General features: G+C 40.5%; 1 protein-coding gene across 1 annotated transcript in view; it reads left to right on the top strand.

Annotated features, from left to right (window-relative positions):
* Positions 1 to 16,457, top strand: part of LOC310901799 (uncharacterized protein) — a 143,060-nt gene that overhangs the window by 104,811 nt on the left and 21,792 nt on the right. Inside the window, exons 13-20 of the mRNA XM_083842200.1 lie at positions 2,356 to 2,553; positions 2,674 to 2,872; positions 3,483 to 3,587; positions 4,738 to 4,938; positions 8,129 to 8,393; positions 8,571 to 8,794; positions 9,156 to 9,269; positions 10,252 to 10,298. Of these exons, the coding sequence (XP_083698326.1) occupies positions 10,292 to 10,298 (7 nt within the window). The 5' untranslated portion in view covers positions 2,356 to 2,553; positions 2,674 to 2,872; positions 3,483 to 3,587; ... (3 more) ...; positions 9,156 to 9,269; positions 10,252 to 10,291. The remainder of the gene's footprint in view (positions 1 to 2,355; positions 2,554 to 2,673; positions 2,873 to 3,482; positions 3,588 to 4,737; positions 4,939 to 8,128; positions 8,394 to 8,570; positions 8,795 to 9,155; positions 9,270 to 10,251; positions 10,299 to 16,457) is intronic.

Raw genomic sequence — 16,457 nt, 5'->3', positions numbered from 1 at the left:
TGATTCCTTAAGTCGTCAGGGAGGAAGGAAAGCATATCTGTTTCTTAGGCTATTGGGTGACTTCAGTGGTACAGGGAGCTAAACACTTTGAATGACTTTTAAAATCTTGGCAAAATCAAGAAGTTTTGCCCAAGCCAGGTAAAAGGAAGAAGAAATTACCTGAATGAAGAAACGGGAAAGTTGTAATTATTGCATTTATATCATATAATTTTCATATGTGAGGGTGAAGCCCAGCACTCAGCCACTGATCTGAGGCGGTATCCCTCACTGTACATGTCAGCTAGTGATGTGCACTCAAGACTGCTTGGGATCCCCTTTGGCTTGCTGTCTTTGCTGTAGATAAGGTGCAGTTTCCTGCATGATCTGAAGTACTGTCCCCAAACAATCAACAGATTTGTATTAAGCTGTGCAACAATTTTAAAGCATTTCTGCCCAATTGGAGAAGTAATAAGTTTTGTTTCCCAGTGTTGGCATGGCACTTTAAGCTGCAGAAAAGAGAAGATTTAGGAATACGTACAAGCTAATGACGAATTTTAAGTTCTGTATCAAAAAAGACATTAAGGAGGTGATGGAAAACAAGACAGACAGGAGCCCTTCTGTCAATCCCCTGACCCAGGACTGCTGTGGCATCGATGGGCGCTGCTGTGTTTCACCATTGTGCCCACACCCCCTGTGTTGGGACACAGAGATGTTGTCAATCCTGGACAAAGTATTAGCCAGTTAATTAGATAACAATTATTCCCAGCCAGCATACTACTGCAGGGTAAGCTATTCAATATTACAACTACGACTAACTGTTCTTTTGTATTACAGCAGCCCCACTGGTTATCTTTTGGGCTTCTCAGGCAGAGCGAAACTGCTGGGTCTCTTCTAAATTTTCTGCAGGCATCTCAGCCTGCCCCAGCACCCAGGTAGGGCACAGAGCCTCAGGAGGGTTTCACTGTAGGGTATTTCTTGAGGAAGAGTTAATGTGAGCTAAAGCACATGTAGTTTTCTGGGTTCCCTCCTGTCTGAGATTTGTTTGAGAAATCAGGAGAGAAAAAAAAAAAAAACAACAAAAAAAAACAAACACAAGATGCCTAGACATAAATGGGTTGGGAAATATGTTTTTGTAATTCCTTTTGGCCTTTATATTATTTAAAGGGTATGGAGAACACATTGTTAACGATGAGACTTGCTGGTATTCTGTCAAATTTCACGTTCTCACAGTGCAATACAAAAATCTAACAGTGGTTGTTTCTCCATCTGCTGAAGCCATTGGAAGTATTACCAACAACAGAACTTCCCTGCAGATGACCCAGAACAAAAAATACTTGTTTATAGTGGTAGGGGTTTTTTTGTTTGTTTGTTTTTTTCTTTTTTCCTGCATTGTGCTGGCAGGTAGGAAAGCCTCTCAGCTGGTGGCAAATAATTTCTCTCCTGTGCCTACATTCAAATTCCAGGAGTCTGACCAAGGTCTACATAACATTGCTGCTTTCTCTATATTTTTACATAAAAGACTACTACAGAAAACACCATTGCTCTGAATAAACTACAAAAATAGACTTACACAAATTACAAATATGATAACTAGAGTAATTGTGGGTTTTAGTGATAATTTCCTAAGAAATACATGTATGAATAGTTTATTTGGGTTTTGGTTAATTTAATTAATTGATTAGTTATTTAGATGTCCACAGGAAGCTTTCATTAAAAAAAAAAAAATCAAGTTTACTGCAATCCTACTTTTTTCAAATGATTTTCATTGCCATCGAATAAAGAACATGTTTGTGTTTGTTTCCTCTGTTTAAATTCTGCTTCCTCCTTGTGAAACTGTTAATATGGTAGAGCCCTGCTCTGAAATTGCCTACAAACTCTTAAAAACATAGTTAATTACAGATTGCCCAATTTAAAGTTTACAGCATTCTTGATACATGCAGAATATATGGAAGGTTGTTTATGCTACCCAGCAAGAAGAAATACATCCTACTGCTTCTGTGCACTCAGAGATCATGCAAGAAGGGCTCCTTCTGCTGACAGCAGCAGTGACGCTCACTAAATTCAACCAGGAAGAAAAACTTTAAAAAATTATGGTGATAATATGGATGAAATCTATTCAACTGCTGCAGAGTGCAGAGTGGGGTCTTGCAGGGCTTACAATTGCAGAGAGGCCTGGATGAAGCAATTACAAGCTGGTCTGTAAGCACGTAGACCTCAACAGGGTCTGCAAGTAAACTGCACCTACAGATGTTTGTTGTTTTTGTTTGTTTGTTTGCTTCAAAAATGTTCTGGGAGGCTGTTAATTCTATTAACATAAAATTCCTTAGCCTGTCAACTCGAAAAAAAGCTGATGTAATTTCTATGACTCTTCCCAAGCCTGGCCAGAACTCTAAACGTGGCCCTGCCAAACCAACCTGAGGTAGGTGCTGCCAAGGAAAGAGGAGAACAAGGCCTCCTGAAGTTCTGCAGTGCATGTGGGCATGGATAATTTTCCAGAAGTGCATACGTACCCCTCAGAGAGGGGAGACCTGTGATGGAGAATGACCTTTTCATTGGGTCCATCATGTTGAAAAGGTGGGTGGTTGCTCCTTGGTGTGTGGATTGTGCGGAGCAAGGAGATGCTCTCTGCTCCTTACCACTCTGACCCTGTTCCCCAGTCTCATTTTTTTTTCCTCCTTTTTGTGGGCGGGAAAGAGAGGCTCGCTCCAACCCCATGCGTCCGTCCCCAGGTGCCAGTCCCCAAGCTGCCAGGTCCTTCTGCTCTGTCCCAGCTCCTTGTGCCGCAGAGGTTCTGCAGGCATGCTCAGAACACCATGTGGCATTCAGATCACCCTGAGATGCTGGAGAAGTGCTGGAGCACACCAAAGATACCACTCAACGAGAAATGTGCAAGGTAAGAGAGGAGGCTAGGGTGTCCTGAGCAAACAGGGACCAAGGCTGTAGCTATCTGGAGGGACATAAACTGGGAAGTTGAGTGAGTGGTGTTTGCTCTTCCAGGTAAAAAATAATTTTGGAGAGAGATGCATCTTGGTAGGGTCACCTGACATTTTCTCCAGACCTCTCAAAAGGGGAAACAAAATGTAAAGCATCCCTATCTTGTTGTATGTCATTTTTTAAGTGACAGCTGATTACATTTTAGGAATGTTTTCTCATTTTCTGAATTAAATCAGTTTGGCATTCTGTAGCAGATAGTACTCATTAACCTTTTAAGGATTGCCAAACTGGTTTGAAGCACTCAGTGGAAAAAAAAGAAGAAAGAAAAGATAAAAGTTAAACATCATAGTCATTATGGTGCTTTTTGAAGCCACAGGCAGCAAAGACCACATTTTCTTGCAGTAATTTATTAGACGTGACTCTGGTTTATGGTACCCTTGAGCAGCTTTGAAGAGGGTACTATGAACCAAACTCATGACATATAGTATGAATGATATTATCTTAACAACGTTTAATGTTTAGAATGATACTGTTTTTTGTAAGCAATGATTCCATACTTACTCTTCCAGACCATTGGAAAGTCTTTCTGAGCCTCAGTAAGCACACATGGCAGAAACCAGGAGAAAAACAATTACTTGGTCTTAAATCACTACAGCTGACAAATGTGGGACTATGTAAGTAAGAACTAAGTGGGAAATTTAATGTTATTCTGCAGACTTCTGACTTCCTTTATCTCTCCCAGCCCTAAAAATACATTGTGGAGAGGGATTGGATGATATCCAAGCCATAACTGTTCTTAAAAAGTACATACTGGTGAGGGAGGGAAAATATTTAAAAATGCTGGTGTATATATATATATACACTTATGATCTGAGCGTGTGTCCGACCAATGTCTATGATTTTTATGGCCTGAGATAGTGTTTCTGCAATAACTAACTACTAGTCCTTGATGCTTCAGTACTTTAAAGACTTTATAAAAATCCCACCTAAGTGATGACAAACTCAGGCTAAATAAGAAGCTAGGGCTACACAAAATAATTTTTTATTTAATTTATATCTTATACAACTATCCTGCAGATAGCATAAAAGCAGAAAATGTCTGTAACAGCCTTTCCTGGTAATGTTTCTCTTCCATGCAGGGCAGCTACCCCATCACAGAATAGTGCCAGTGCATTATTTTTTGTGTGTACGTGTGTGTGGTGGTTTTAAAGAAAAATAGAAAAAAATCTGACACAACCCTTCTCCCAAGAGAGGAGAATGGCTCATGCCCTTTACTTGGGGGCAGGTCATATCCTATAGCAGGTTTATCTCTAGGAACTCCCCATATCTGGACTTGGGCTTCTCCCGGATCCACTGCTGGTGGTGGCTTTGCCACCTCATAATGCAAAGAAAGACAGCCCATCACTTGGCTCAAGGGGAGCCCAGTGCTTAAAAACACATGTGCTGGAGCTTTGATACCAGCCACCTGGTCATGATAAAACCAGCGAAGGCAAAACCAGCAAAGGGACAGGGTGCTTCTCACCTCTGTTGCAGCTCACTTTTCTCGTAGTATGGGCAACAATAGCCTGTCATGCCTGATGTGCATTGGTTTTAGACCAGATATTTCTGAAGGAAAACCTGGGGCTCCTGCCCCTCCATGATATTATTTCTAGAACTTCCAGGTTCTAGAGATAAGTTTTACTTAAATATATACGCTCAGCAAGGAATATGTGTGTTTAAATTTCTCTCCTTGCCTTAAAAAAGAAACATGAATGACAATAATTCAGGAAATATAGGGTAACAGGCTGGGAAAAGCAATGAGTGATTCAGATTATTTTGAAGCAGAGGAGCCCAGAACTGACCCTGGAAGCTGGAGGAGAAGAACTGAAAGCCCGTGGGGTGCCTGTAGGCTCCACCAGGCAGGCAGTGCCCCACACCACCCTGCTCACATTGCTTCATCCTAGCGGCTGCACTCGCACACCCTGGCAAGGACATGGCCAGAGCTTGCCTCAACTTCCAGAAGACAAACCCAGTTATTTATCTAAGGTATGGTTAGGAAACCAAACTATCCTCTTGCCTCGTTCCCTAATTTGTTCCATCCTGGTGCTAATTTGTGCCAACTGAGGTACACTGGGCTGCCCTCCCTGGTGCCTAGTCACCAGAGCGGGATAGCGTGGTAAGGAAGGTGAGCCTGGAGAAGCTTTAAAGAAGATGGTATCAATTTCTTATCCATGTTTCACCTTTCCTCACATGTGGGACTTTGTAACTGGTAGCCTTTGGATTTTGCTGGTGCTTGCAGCACACCTGCGCCTGTCCGCACGTTAAACCTTGACTGCAGGACTCTCGTCACAAATGAACTGTCAAATCATTACTACGTTTGATGCAGCATAATCTGTCTTGAAATTAGAATTGGTCCATCCAGGCTCAAATTTCACTTGCTACTGAGGCTAATGCACTGTTTTGAATATGCATTCATGGAGATTCACATCCACTGGGATCCGGAGGGAGTACAAGTTAAGAGCAGATTTTCTGAATTAGCATGTCGAGAGGGAAGGGTCTTTCATTTAGACTGCTGCAGATGCCTCTCCCTCTTGTTCATTACAATTGCATTTCATCAGCTTTATGATGTCCACATGTCAATTGAGTGTGAGGATTTTGCACACAAAAGAGCCTCAGGGAAAACGACTTCACTAGCTAATCAGCTGATTATCATACCTCAAATGGGCTGCAGTATGCTGCTCCAAATACTATATCAGCGAGAGTGGAATTGAAGATTAAGACAGCAAAAAGAAAGCTCTACAGCCCAGTTTAAAGAAATCAAACAGGAATTTGTCAGGGATAGAAAGAAGCAAATATAGTTGGGACAAGAGCCTTTGAAATATCATGAGGCTGATTAAAAAAAATAACAAACGCCTTTCTTCAAAAGGTGTTGGGGGGTGAAAGGTTAATTAACTGTATTATCTGCCTGTTTATGCCCAGCTGTGTAAAGCTCAATAACACAAGCTCCCACCCTGGTTTTAACATTGCATCCAAGAATCCAGACCAGTTGCAAGAACAGCCTCTCCTAATAATTGAATTAGCCTCCGAGCAAGCTGGAGGTACACAGCAAACAGACTGGCTCTCACATTGCTTCCCTCTCTGTACATACCTCCTGTTTGGATGGTGATCTCTAATGTGTGTTTTTTAGGACCCACTTTGAGTAAATGATCAAAATAATAACAGAGGGTCCTATGGAGAGTCTCACACAATAGCTGGTGGTAGCTCGTATGTGTGCATTCCCCCCAGCCTAGGAATGCAGATCTCTAAGAAGTAACGTCTAATGGCTAGTGTGGGCTTTTTCTTTTTGTCTGAAATTTACCAAAGTTTTATCCCAGCTCCCTGGAGCCTTCCCCAAGTCTATCTAAAATGCAGTTAGAGCAGAGGCTGTCTTTTGCTTCACAGAGCGTCTGCCTTATGCTTTCATCAGAGTAGTCTAACTCACACAGATGCACTATTTAACAATGCCATCCCCTGCTTTCATCAGAAGGGGGAAGGTTGCAGAGCTGAGCCCTGAAGAATAAGGGGGGCAGGTCCCCTGTGATCGGCGAAAGCTGAACATCGGTGCCAGTTTCCATCTGTCATGATAGCCTATCTCCGAACCTTCAATCTGTCAAAAGCTTGCTGCCTAGCTGAAGGCTCCAGGAGATTTGGTGCACTAAACACATTTGACAACAGCATTATCACTGCAAGGAGCCCAGCAAAATGCCATCAATGTGTTAATTGTAGCCGGCTATGTAAAATGTCACTTCCCATATCATTTTACAGCAGCTTTGCCTATTTTGCAGCTCCTAATTTTCCACACTTTATAAATACGTGGATTGTTCATATAGAAATGTGGTCAGATTTTCTTGTCAGCTATATTTTTTGTTGTTGTTTGTTTTTTGCTTTTTTTTTCTCTTCTTAATGGAGGTTTAATTTTGGTTTAATGCTTTGCTCTAAGAAAGCAGTAGCATCTACAGAAAAATAAATAAGACATACTTGTGAAAATGAATTGTCCGTACATTGTTGTTCTAATTTTATATCTCATTGGAGATTTATTTCTGGGTTTGTACATTCTTTAGTGTATAAATGATTCATTTTGCTGCTGCTGCTGCAGACTACCTTTTCAAGTGCATGGTATTTTTACATTCCTGAGAGTTTTCCTCCATCATGATGTAAGAACACTTTTGTAATGATAAACATGAGAGTACAGCATAAATAAATGAAAAATCCCCCTTGAAGATATGAATGTGCTTTTTAGCACCCAAGTAGCTAATATTCAATTTCTGGTACAACCACTGCCAGGTGTTAAATTTCTCTAGTTACTGTCACTAATGCAAATTAGATTCTTTTTGTGCTCGTAAAAAATCAAATCCACATTAGAAATTAGCTATAAAATGTAATGACTTAAATGCTATAGTGTTTTACAAATCTCCCTGCATTCCTGTAGCAGATAATGCTATAAAACTAGGAAAGGATAATAAAATATTGTAGAAAGTTGAGTTATTTAAAGGTCTTTTGTGACTGCTTACTCAGGGATTTGATGTATTATTTTGCTTTCTTTCCTTGTTGGTTGAAATAAGCATGCTTATGATTTCATTTCTTTACCAGATTAGATGTAATCAAAGTCTCCTTTGAATTTCATGCTACCCTTGCTGCAAAGGCTGTTCGTATTATTGGAAAATATCATGTGGTGAAGTTTATATCTGCAACTTTTAATCATCGGAATTGTAAATGTGTCTGACAGCTCTTAAGAAAGTTGCAGTGATCTTGTTAGCGGCTGTAATACTGATATATATAGGGATCTGTGAAAATTTTCCAAACGGTTTTATTATTATTTTTGCCCCTCACAGAAGATCTTTCAAAAGCAAACAGGGAAAAAATGAATGCTCTGAACATAACCAGTACAATGTTCATTGAAAAGGATCTTTCATGTATGAGAAAAAAAAAGTCTTCAAAATTGATGAATTGCAAAAGCTGTGTTTGTCAATATTTATGTCATAGCAAACATTACATACTTGGGCAAAATGGTCATCTTCCTGTCGTCTTCAGCCAAGTACTTAATTTAAGGTATTAAAGCAAAATTTCAAGACCGAGGTAATCAGCATGTTTCTTACATACTAAAGGTAGTTTTGATTAAAACTAGCATTTCTGAACTCTTCCATTATTTCGGAACAAATTTGTACTCTGTGGTTCACATTCTGCATCTTTTCCACAGGAAGCATAGAAGAAATTTCACACAACTCGGCTACGGCCACTGCCATGGGATGTGACCAGGGCACGGTGCTTCTGCAGAGCTCAGTTTCCCTCTCATTTTGAAAACATTTTCTCTATTTTCTGTGTTCCTGAAAACAAAAGTTGCTGGAGAAGTTAAGTACTTTGGTTACACGTACAGCCTGTCGTGCATCCCAGTCCCCATTTCAACTCAACGTCCAGTGACCATGATACAACAATTAGATCCATTATCTGCAAGCGGACACAAGGTAGGAGGGCAGGAAGTTGATATGAGTAGCTCGTTGGGTGAGTGTTTTTTAGAGAGAGACAGTTCAAGATTGAGTCTACTGAAAAAAATGTTGCCTCAATGTCACTGACTGTGAAATAGTGCAAAAATAATGGTCTGTTGTGTTTGAAATCTGGATCACACTGTTCCTTCTCTTCAGGTCTAGGTTTTTAGAAGTGACTAGAAAGAAGGATTAATGAGAGGTGTTGATGAGTCCTGCAGGTACAGTCTTTTTAGAAAGTTCTGTGGATCTTCTCTCCAAAATCCATTTGAAATGCTTCAGGTAGAAGAAAGGAAAACTTGTCTCTTGAAAATCTTGGCTCAAGGATTCATCAGGAAAATACTGTCAGAGCAGAGACCACATGCTCCTTGGATACCTGGCTGGTGAGTCTATCAAGCACTTCTTCCCCAGTCCTGGAGGCGTGGGATTTAACAATCAAATCCATCTTAAAAAATAAGCAATAATTTAAAGAAAAAGAGGCACTGAAATGTGAGGGGCAGTACCTGCTATGGAAGTATCTCAGCTCCACCTCTCCCTTGTCACATGTGTGACCAAGAGTGGATACATTCTACTCAGCTATGTGAGGAAATCAATATTTTAGACCATGGGTATTCCTCATTTAAATGCTTGAACCTCTCGATGAGTTGAATAAAATACAAGTGCTTTTTTTGTTGTTGTTTTGGTTTGGTTTTGGGGATTTAAATGTTGTCAGAAGATTTCTAGAAAAAAAAATCATATTTTCAGATGCAGACTCTGCATTTCCACATCAGGACACTGTCAACCAATGTGTCACTCCTACCCGTTGAGTTCAAGGACAGCTTGCAAGACTGGGGTTCATCTCACAGGCTCCTATATGAGGTACATGTGACCCCAGATTAAGTAACCAGTCATTGTACTAGGCAATCTGACTCTTCAAAAGGCAATGGGAAGCTTGGAGCTGAAATCCACAAAACATAAGTAAACAAATATCATTGGTATTATACATTTTCTGTTTTTTTCTCTGTTCTCAGTATCACCCAGTTCTGTTCAGTTAGCTGATATCAGAGCAAATATCAGAATTTATTCTGTTTCTGACTGCTCAACTTGAAAAAAGTGCTTGAGAAAGAGTCTGTATTTCTAGCAGAGAGAACTTGAATTTTTATTTATTTCCCTGGTAGTTTTCGTTTATATACTCATCCCCTCTGAGTATCTTCAGTATATTGATATGAGGCAAATTTAAAATTAAACTAGTAGAAAGGGGAAAAAAATCTCTTGCATCATCTTCACTGTGGGCCTCTGCCTTAATTATGAGATATTTCAAAGCCTTTTTGCGCATGGACTGGTTCTATACAAAAACTAAGTTAGACCCAAACCAATAGCTGGAAGAAATGAGTATGCTATAGACAACATGTGCATCCCCAGGCTGCCAATGCTAAATTTGGTCTTAAGTTACTTGAGGATGAAGGTGTCTCCACAGCTGGTTGCCTCTAGCCCACTTACCTACCAGCACAGCTGCCCCTAGGCAGGCAGAAGCTGGGGCCACTTGTGAAGCTGCTGAAGACAGCTCTTGGTTTACCAAGATGGTACATGTCCATGGACGTACTGTGTAGTCCTTTACAGGACTTAGTCAGGATTTAGTTCATGCTGCAAGAACTGGAAATTCAATTTTCCTCCCCACTGCATCTGAGCCTCCAGAAACTTGAACAGTGGGGTCAGAAGAGATGTTTCAGTTTTGCTATATATTTAATATGGTGTCTTTCCTTTTGCAGCATCAGAACCATGCACAATATAATTTCCCGTGATTGTATGAGGTTAGTCCCGCAAGGACTCGTATTGAATTAGTTTTTTCTTGATTTTATAGGTGTTTTAGCAGATTGACAAATAGACATACTTCTGCATGAATGAAAGGTAAGTAAATTTTAATTGAGTCTAAAAATATATATTTTTGAAATTTAAGTAATAGTAGCAGAACTTTAATTGTAAAAATTATTCCATCATAATATGAAATGTAAAAAACAGCATGTGGCTTTTTTCCCAAATAAGATGAATGAATAAGCCTTGTATTTTAAACAGCAAACATTCTGCATGTCATTTTTTCATGTATTGATAAGTTTTAGTGAATGACTTCACATAAAAAATACCTGCAAAAATTGTAAGCTCTTTGAAGATTTGGCCAAACAAGGAGAAGACAACATGTGCTGAGTATTGAATGCACTGGGATTCCTTTTTTTCTGTACTGATATCACTAAGGCAATATCAAGCAGATGTGTGAAGGTCACCAAATCCTAGTTTGGTATCTGGACTGAATTAACTGTTCCTCACTGCAGAAAGCACTGGGGTGGCACTTTCCTGTTCAGTGTGCCTGGCACGTTGGGCTGAACTGACAGGTTTTAGTAAATCCTTCCTCTGCTAAATTCAGTGAGGCTTTCATCACTGACTTCATGGGAGCAGCAGCCATTGTGGTTCTCGGATAATTTCTGAATTATTTGAAACTCAGGGAGCAAAGTGTGACCTGATTGTCCAGGCTGGACCTAGGCTGAGTCATGGAGAGAGAACGAAAGAGAGACAGCCCTAGAAATGAGAGATTTGCTGTAATTTTCCAGTGGTCTTGTCATTAAGAGCTTGTCTGCCTGCTGAGCAAGCCCAGCTTACCCGTAGCCAGGCAGCCAGCACACCACGTCCCTCTTTCTGCAGCCCCCCCATGTGAGCTGGGTGACACGGCACTTCTCTTGTAAACTTCTGACGTTTCATTTAACACCATGAAAAATATCTGAGCTGGCCTGAATAGCAGTCAGTCAGTAATATGGCCTCACGTGTTAGATAGGATGGGAAGGCTGCTTTCTGGCATGCAGGGAAAGTCCTGGACAGTAGAGAATAGCTTTGCAAGTCTCGCAATTAGGATTAGAGTGGCACTCTGGTGGTCTTGGGCAGGATGTGGCAAACTAATGTGCTCCTCGTAACAGGATTAATTATGCTCGCCTGCTCTCTTGGGAACACCTCATCTTCACTGAAATGAGATTTTTGTATCCTATCTTCCTCCACAACTTTTCTTAATGTATTTCTACCTTGCAGAAAATGTATTTTTCAAAAAACACTAATTGATAATGTGAGAAAAAGGAGATTTCTGCTTTCAAACCTACTTATAGGTGGTTATATGAGGTAGCCACATACATATTAAACATCAATGCCCATGCTGCTCTTTGTTATCTGCTAAGCAGAACATGTTCTTTTTCCTGCAATGTGTAAAGCAGGCAAATGGCTGCTCATCATCTTTTTCTTTTTTTTTTTTTTTTTCTCCAGGAATGTTGTACATACAATTCTCTCCTGGCTAATAGCTCCTTCTATTGTCCATGGTTTATCATTGTCAGGATTCTTTACATTTTCCTCTTTACCCGTTTTGCTGGAAATCTGTCCTTTTTAAAAGGAAAGCTTGGGTTTATTTTGCCTATACAGCATATTCTAATGTAGGTTAAAGCATATGTTGTTTTGGAACATGTAAGGTATAACTTTTCACTGACATGATTTTACTCCAATACTTTCTCTCTTTCTTTTTTTTTTTTTTTAAACTCTTCTAAACCATTGTAAAGTAAGTATCAAAGGTATCCTGGGTAATTAGCCATTACAGTACTGTCACAGAGGCTTCTGCAGTCAATACAGAGATAATTTGGGCAATGGTGAATGACAGCGTTGTCCAGACTTTTGGGATAATCAAGGACATATCCAGCTGTACCAGACATCTGTCAGACCCATGAATCATTTCAAGTAGCTTTGCAATAGCCAGGCAACTCGAGCAAAGATAAACACTCCAGCAGCACACAGCCATGGGAAAAATACTGCCCTGACCAGAAAACATTTACCCACTCAGCGCTGTGGGCCCATAGCTCAAAGCAGAACAGGGCTTTCTCACATCTTTAATTTTGGAGGGAGCACACCTTTGTAACATTTTCTTCTTTAGTAAGACGATGCCTGAAATGCGCTACGCACACACCTTCATCAGAATTAGCGGGGCAAAAGGAGAGTGAGGCAAAAAGTTATGCAAAAAACAAAGAAATAATCTTGTTGAATGCACTGTGACCTCTTTTAAGAAAGAGTATTTGTATTGTTTATGTTGAACTGAAGTTACTAGTTGTATGTTTTGTAGAGTTTGCATACACATGGTGAGCATGTTGTTTGCTCTAAATGTGCATCAGGATTAGCAAGGAGCTAGAGAGCTCCCTTGTACGTTCCTGTTGCTGTCACCTCCTTCATGTCCTTGTGTTGGAGACCTGAAAGGAAACAAGCCCAGGGCTGTGCTTAACATCCTGGGGAAGACTTGTGGGCTGTCTGGAGCTGTGGCTTTGCTGTGCCACTGCCACCTGTGTGGCTGTGGGCAGGCTTCCTCCAGCGTGTGATCTGGGTTTCCCTTCCCATTAGGCAGCCGCACACCAACATCTGCACATCTTGCACCACACACCGACATCTGTCTGTTGGGTTAAGCTCCTGTGTATGTGGTGGGGAGTGCTGCTTTGTCTAGCAAGTTGGTTTGCAAAGATGAGTGAAAAGAACGGGAAAACAGAAGACAAAATGTGGTGAGCCAGTTTCCCCTCCCTGTTTGAAGTGACCACAGACCATGGAAGGGAGCAAGGAGGAGACCAGCTCGTGTTCAGACAGCGTGAGCAGGCAGCAAAACCGTATGGAATTGCTTCCAATAATTACATAAAGATGCTATTATTATACTGCACAGTGGTGAAGAAGATTTCTGAGTGTCTGTGAGATATCGGTCATGCAAATACCTGCCAATAGACTTTGAAATGTCATTCTTCACCTGGGTTTTGAAGTAGTTCAGGTGTTCCTTTGTATCATTTGGATCACAGTGGATGGGAGAGAGAATTGTAGCAACTGGAAAGCTTTGTTAAGCTCCATCCCAGAAAACAAGGGCAAAGCGGCACTGGCAGGGACCCCTGAATGTTGTCACCAGGGAGCAGAGGGGTGGCATGGGAGGAGGAGCTGGGCTGGGGGGCACTTAAAGCAGTTGGTGAGTCTCACAGAGCAGAGATTGATTTGCTGCAAGTGGTGTGAATGCAGCAATTGCTTTTGGAAAGCGAGAGGAAGAATTACTGGTGAGACATCAGAGGTTGTGACTGACAGATTGGTAGCTTTCCAATGACAAACTAAGGGTCATTGAAGTATTTGGGGAGAAAGAGTGAGCCCACCACAGAGAAAATGCAATGTGTTGAGGTTGCTTCTCATTATGAAGATGAAGAATTGCATCTTGAGAAGTTGACAGAGATGTTGACAAACTGTTGCTGCGTCCTCTAAACTTACATTTGCCTTTGTCCCCTGCTTTGACCTTTTAATATCCTACCATTCCTAGCTGCTGCTGCAGTTCAGTCCCACTGTTACTTAACTCGGAAGCATGGCTGATTTAGGAGCCTGTGCTCCTTTCTTAGTAACGAAGGTCTTCCTCTCATTTTCATAAATGGTATATTTTTTGTTGAGGTACTGTAGTAGATTGCCAGCTTCTATACAGTCTTGTTTATAGAAAATACTCACTCGGAGTAGTCAGGTACACTATAATAAAACAGTGTGCTTGAGCCTGTGTACTCTCATTTGATTTCTGAGTTCTCTTGGCATCGATTTTCGGCAGTTCTGTACTGAGCTACAGCGTATGTAAATCTGGTTCCTAATCCGTAACGCATTGCTCGCTTTCTTTTGATATAATGTTGATTCTTTTGTAAGTTTTTGCCTCAGTGATTAAATTCTTGAACTACACACAGGAAAACCTCAGATCCAGTTTTCCTTTTGTGGCCTGATGTGTTCTCAGGTTTGGAATTGTATGTACTGGTGGAAAACGACATCGCTGTTAGCCATCTCCGCATCCCTCCGGTTGTGTTGGTTCCTTAATGTCACCATTTGCATTGCTAAATAATCTGACCACTGATAAGAGGGAGTAGTTATTGACTGGAATAGGCAGCACTAACACCCCTCCCCCCTACATCTATTTGATTTGTAGGTTATTTCTACCATTTTAATTTCCAGAGTTTGTTTAGAAAAACATTGAGTCCAAATATCCAGTTGAAATTTTGATTTATTGTAAAGCTCTTTTAAACATCCTGTAGTAATCTCTTCAGCTTGTCGCCTACCCTGTCACTCTCAAGCTTACTTTCAATATCTTTATGGAATTGCTCAGACCATTTTTGCTTTAAAATAATCGCTAGCTGGTTAATTGCAATTCATTTTCCCTGTGATATTCTTCAGGCGTTTGCAGCATGTGCAGACCTCCAGAACCAGAATTCTCCCCGCGGCCAAGAGCCCTCAGCATGTTCATTATTTCTGTGCTGAAAGCACTTCACTAATTTTGCTGTGTTGCAGCAGGGAACCTTTAACTTTATTTGCTGTTATATGTGGCTTTGCACAGTCATATCCATTCATAAATGTGAAAACTCACTTCTCTTACTTCCTTAAAGTGTACATATAATTCTTCCACTGGAAACCATTTGCAAACTGCCTGGTTATTTTTAGCTCTTTATGCAAAATTACCTCCTTTAAATACAGTGCTATAGTATGATAGGTTCACTAAGGCTGTTCCTGTTCTGTGTTCTTGTGGTTTGATTTCCAGCAAGTTCACTTCAAGTCAGGGGGTCAGATTCTTTGGACTGGCTGAGCACTGTCAAGTACAAATAGCAAAGGTCCTGAAGAATTCATCACCACAGGATATCCTGGAGGCCAAAATTATAAATGAGTTTTAAAAATGATTAGACAAATTCACAGATATTTGAGCAATTTGGTAGATATTAAATGCAGTGATCCAGAAAAATATTCAATACAGCAAGTCCATAACCAGCTGGTTACTAGAAAGTAGGTTAATGTATCTGAAGAAAAATGATTCTGCATGTATCTTATACTCTTTTCCTAATGAATGAGGGCTGTTGGAGAGAAAGTACTGACTTAAGTGGATATCTGTCCTAACCTACTTTGTACCTTCAGGCAATGCTTGTAGCTTTCAGATTCTTCTAAGGTGGTTTTCAGAAAAGGCTAAACAAGGGCACATTAAATCTAACCTAAAGTATCCTAAAAAATCAGAAGAGTTGCTACGACAATATGTCTTGTCTCAGCATGGACAGTTGCATCTGCAGTAACAAAGGAGTCTCAATAGCCTAAACCCCCTCCCAGTCATTACAGTAATCTTCCATCATGAACAGATTCAAAGATCTCCAGGAAAAAAAAAAAAAAGAGAAGATGCCTCATTAGAGCTATCGTCTCTAACCCTTGAGTATACATGAAGAATCTGGCCCTGCATCTTTAGCTTGTTTAAATCACATAAAGACTTAACTATCTGTTATTGCTTTTTCATAATCCACTTTAATTGTCATTGATTTGTATGTTCAGAAAGTGCCCTGAGCTGACCGAAGCGTTTTGTGCGTGTTTGTGGCTGACCACCTGCTCTGTAGTCCCCGAACCACTCTGTTCAGGGTCCTTGCTGAAAGCCTTTCTTGGGCAGGATCTCCATGGTTTCCAGGCAGGATTTTGCTCGCAGTGCAAGGATTACACCAGGCAGATCCCTTCTGTATGCATGTTCAGCTGTCACATTCTTACCCTCCTCCTGGCTTGCATCCTCCAAGGTCATCTACACTTACGAAAAGAACGAATGTATTTTACCTACATGAACTAGCAAAGGGTTATTTAATCAATTATGCAGGAGCAGATTTATTACTGAGAACAATCTGGATAACTACATCACACAAAAATCACATTTAACCAAAAGGACATATAACTTACTGTTATGGAGAGAGAAATAGTGTTTAATTGCTTGAACTTTGTGAGGAGACTACTCCAGTGGAGACTCCAACAAGATCAAGAAACCCTTTAACGCATGCAAATATATTTCATGTTCTGTGCTTTCCAAACGCTTGAAACCTTTCACTTTAATTTACAGTTAAGCTGCTGGGCATATGAATAATACACTATTTGGTGTTTAAAATGAAATTTCCCGAGTTTGTATGTTAAAATAATAGAATACAAAATAATATTTAAAAGTAAGATAACTGGACAAAATTTCCATTCAAATAGAGGGTGGATCAAAGTACA

The sequence above is a fragment of the Anser anser genome, assembly GCF_964211835.1.
Source record: "Anser anser genome assembly, chromosome: 6".
NCBI classification, from domain to species: Eukaryota; Metazoa; Chordata; class Aves; order Anseriformes; family Anatidae; genus Anser; species Anser anser.
The sequence above is the reverse complement of the archived record's forward strand: the minus strand, read 5'-3'. Positions and strand labels throughout refer to the sequence as shown.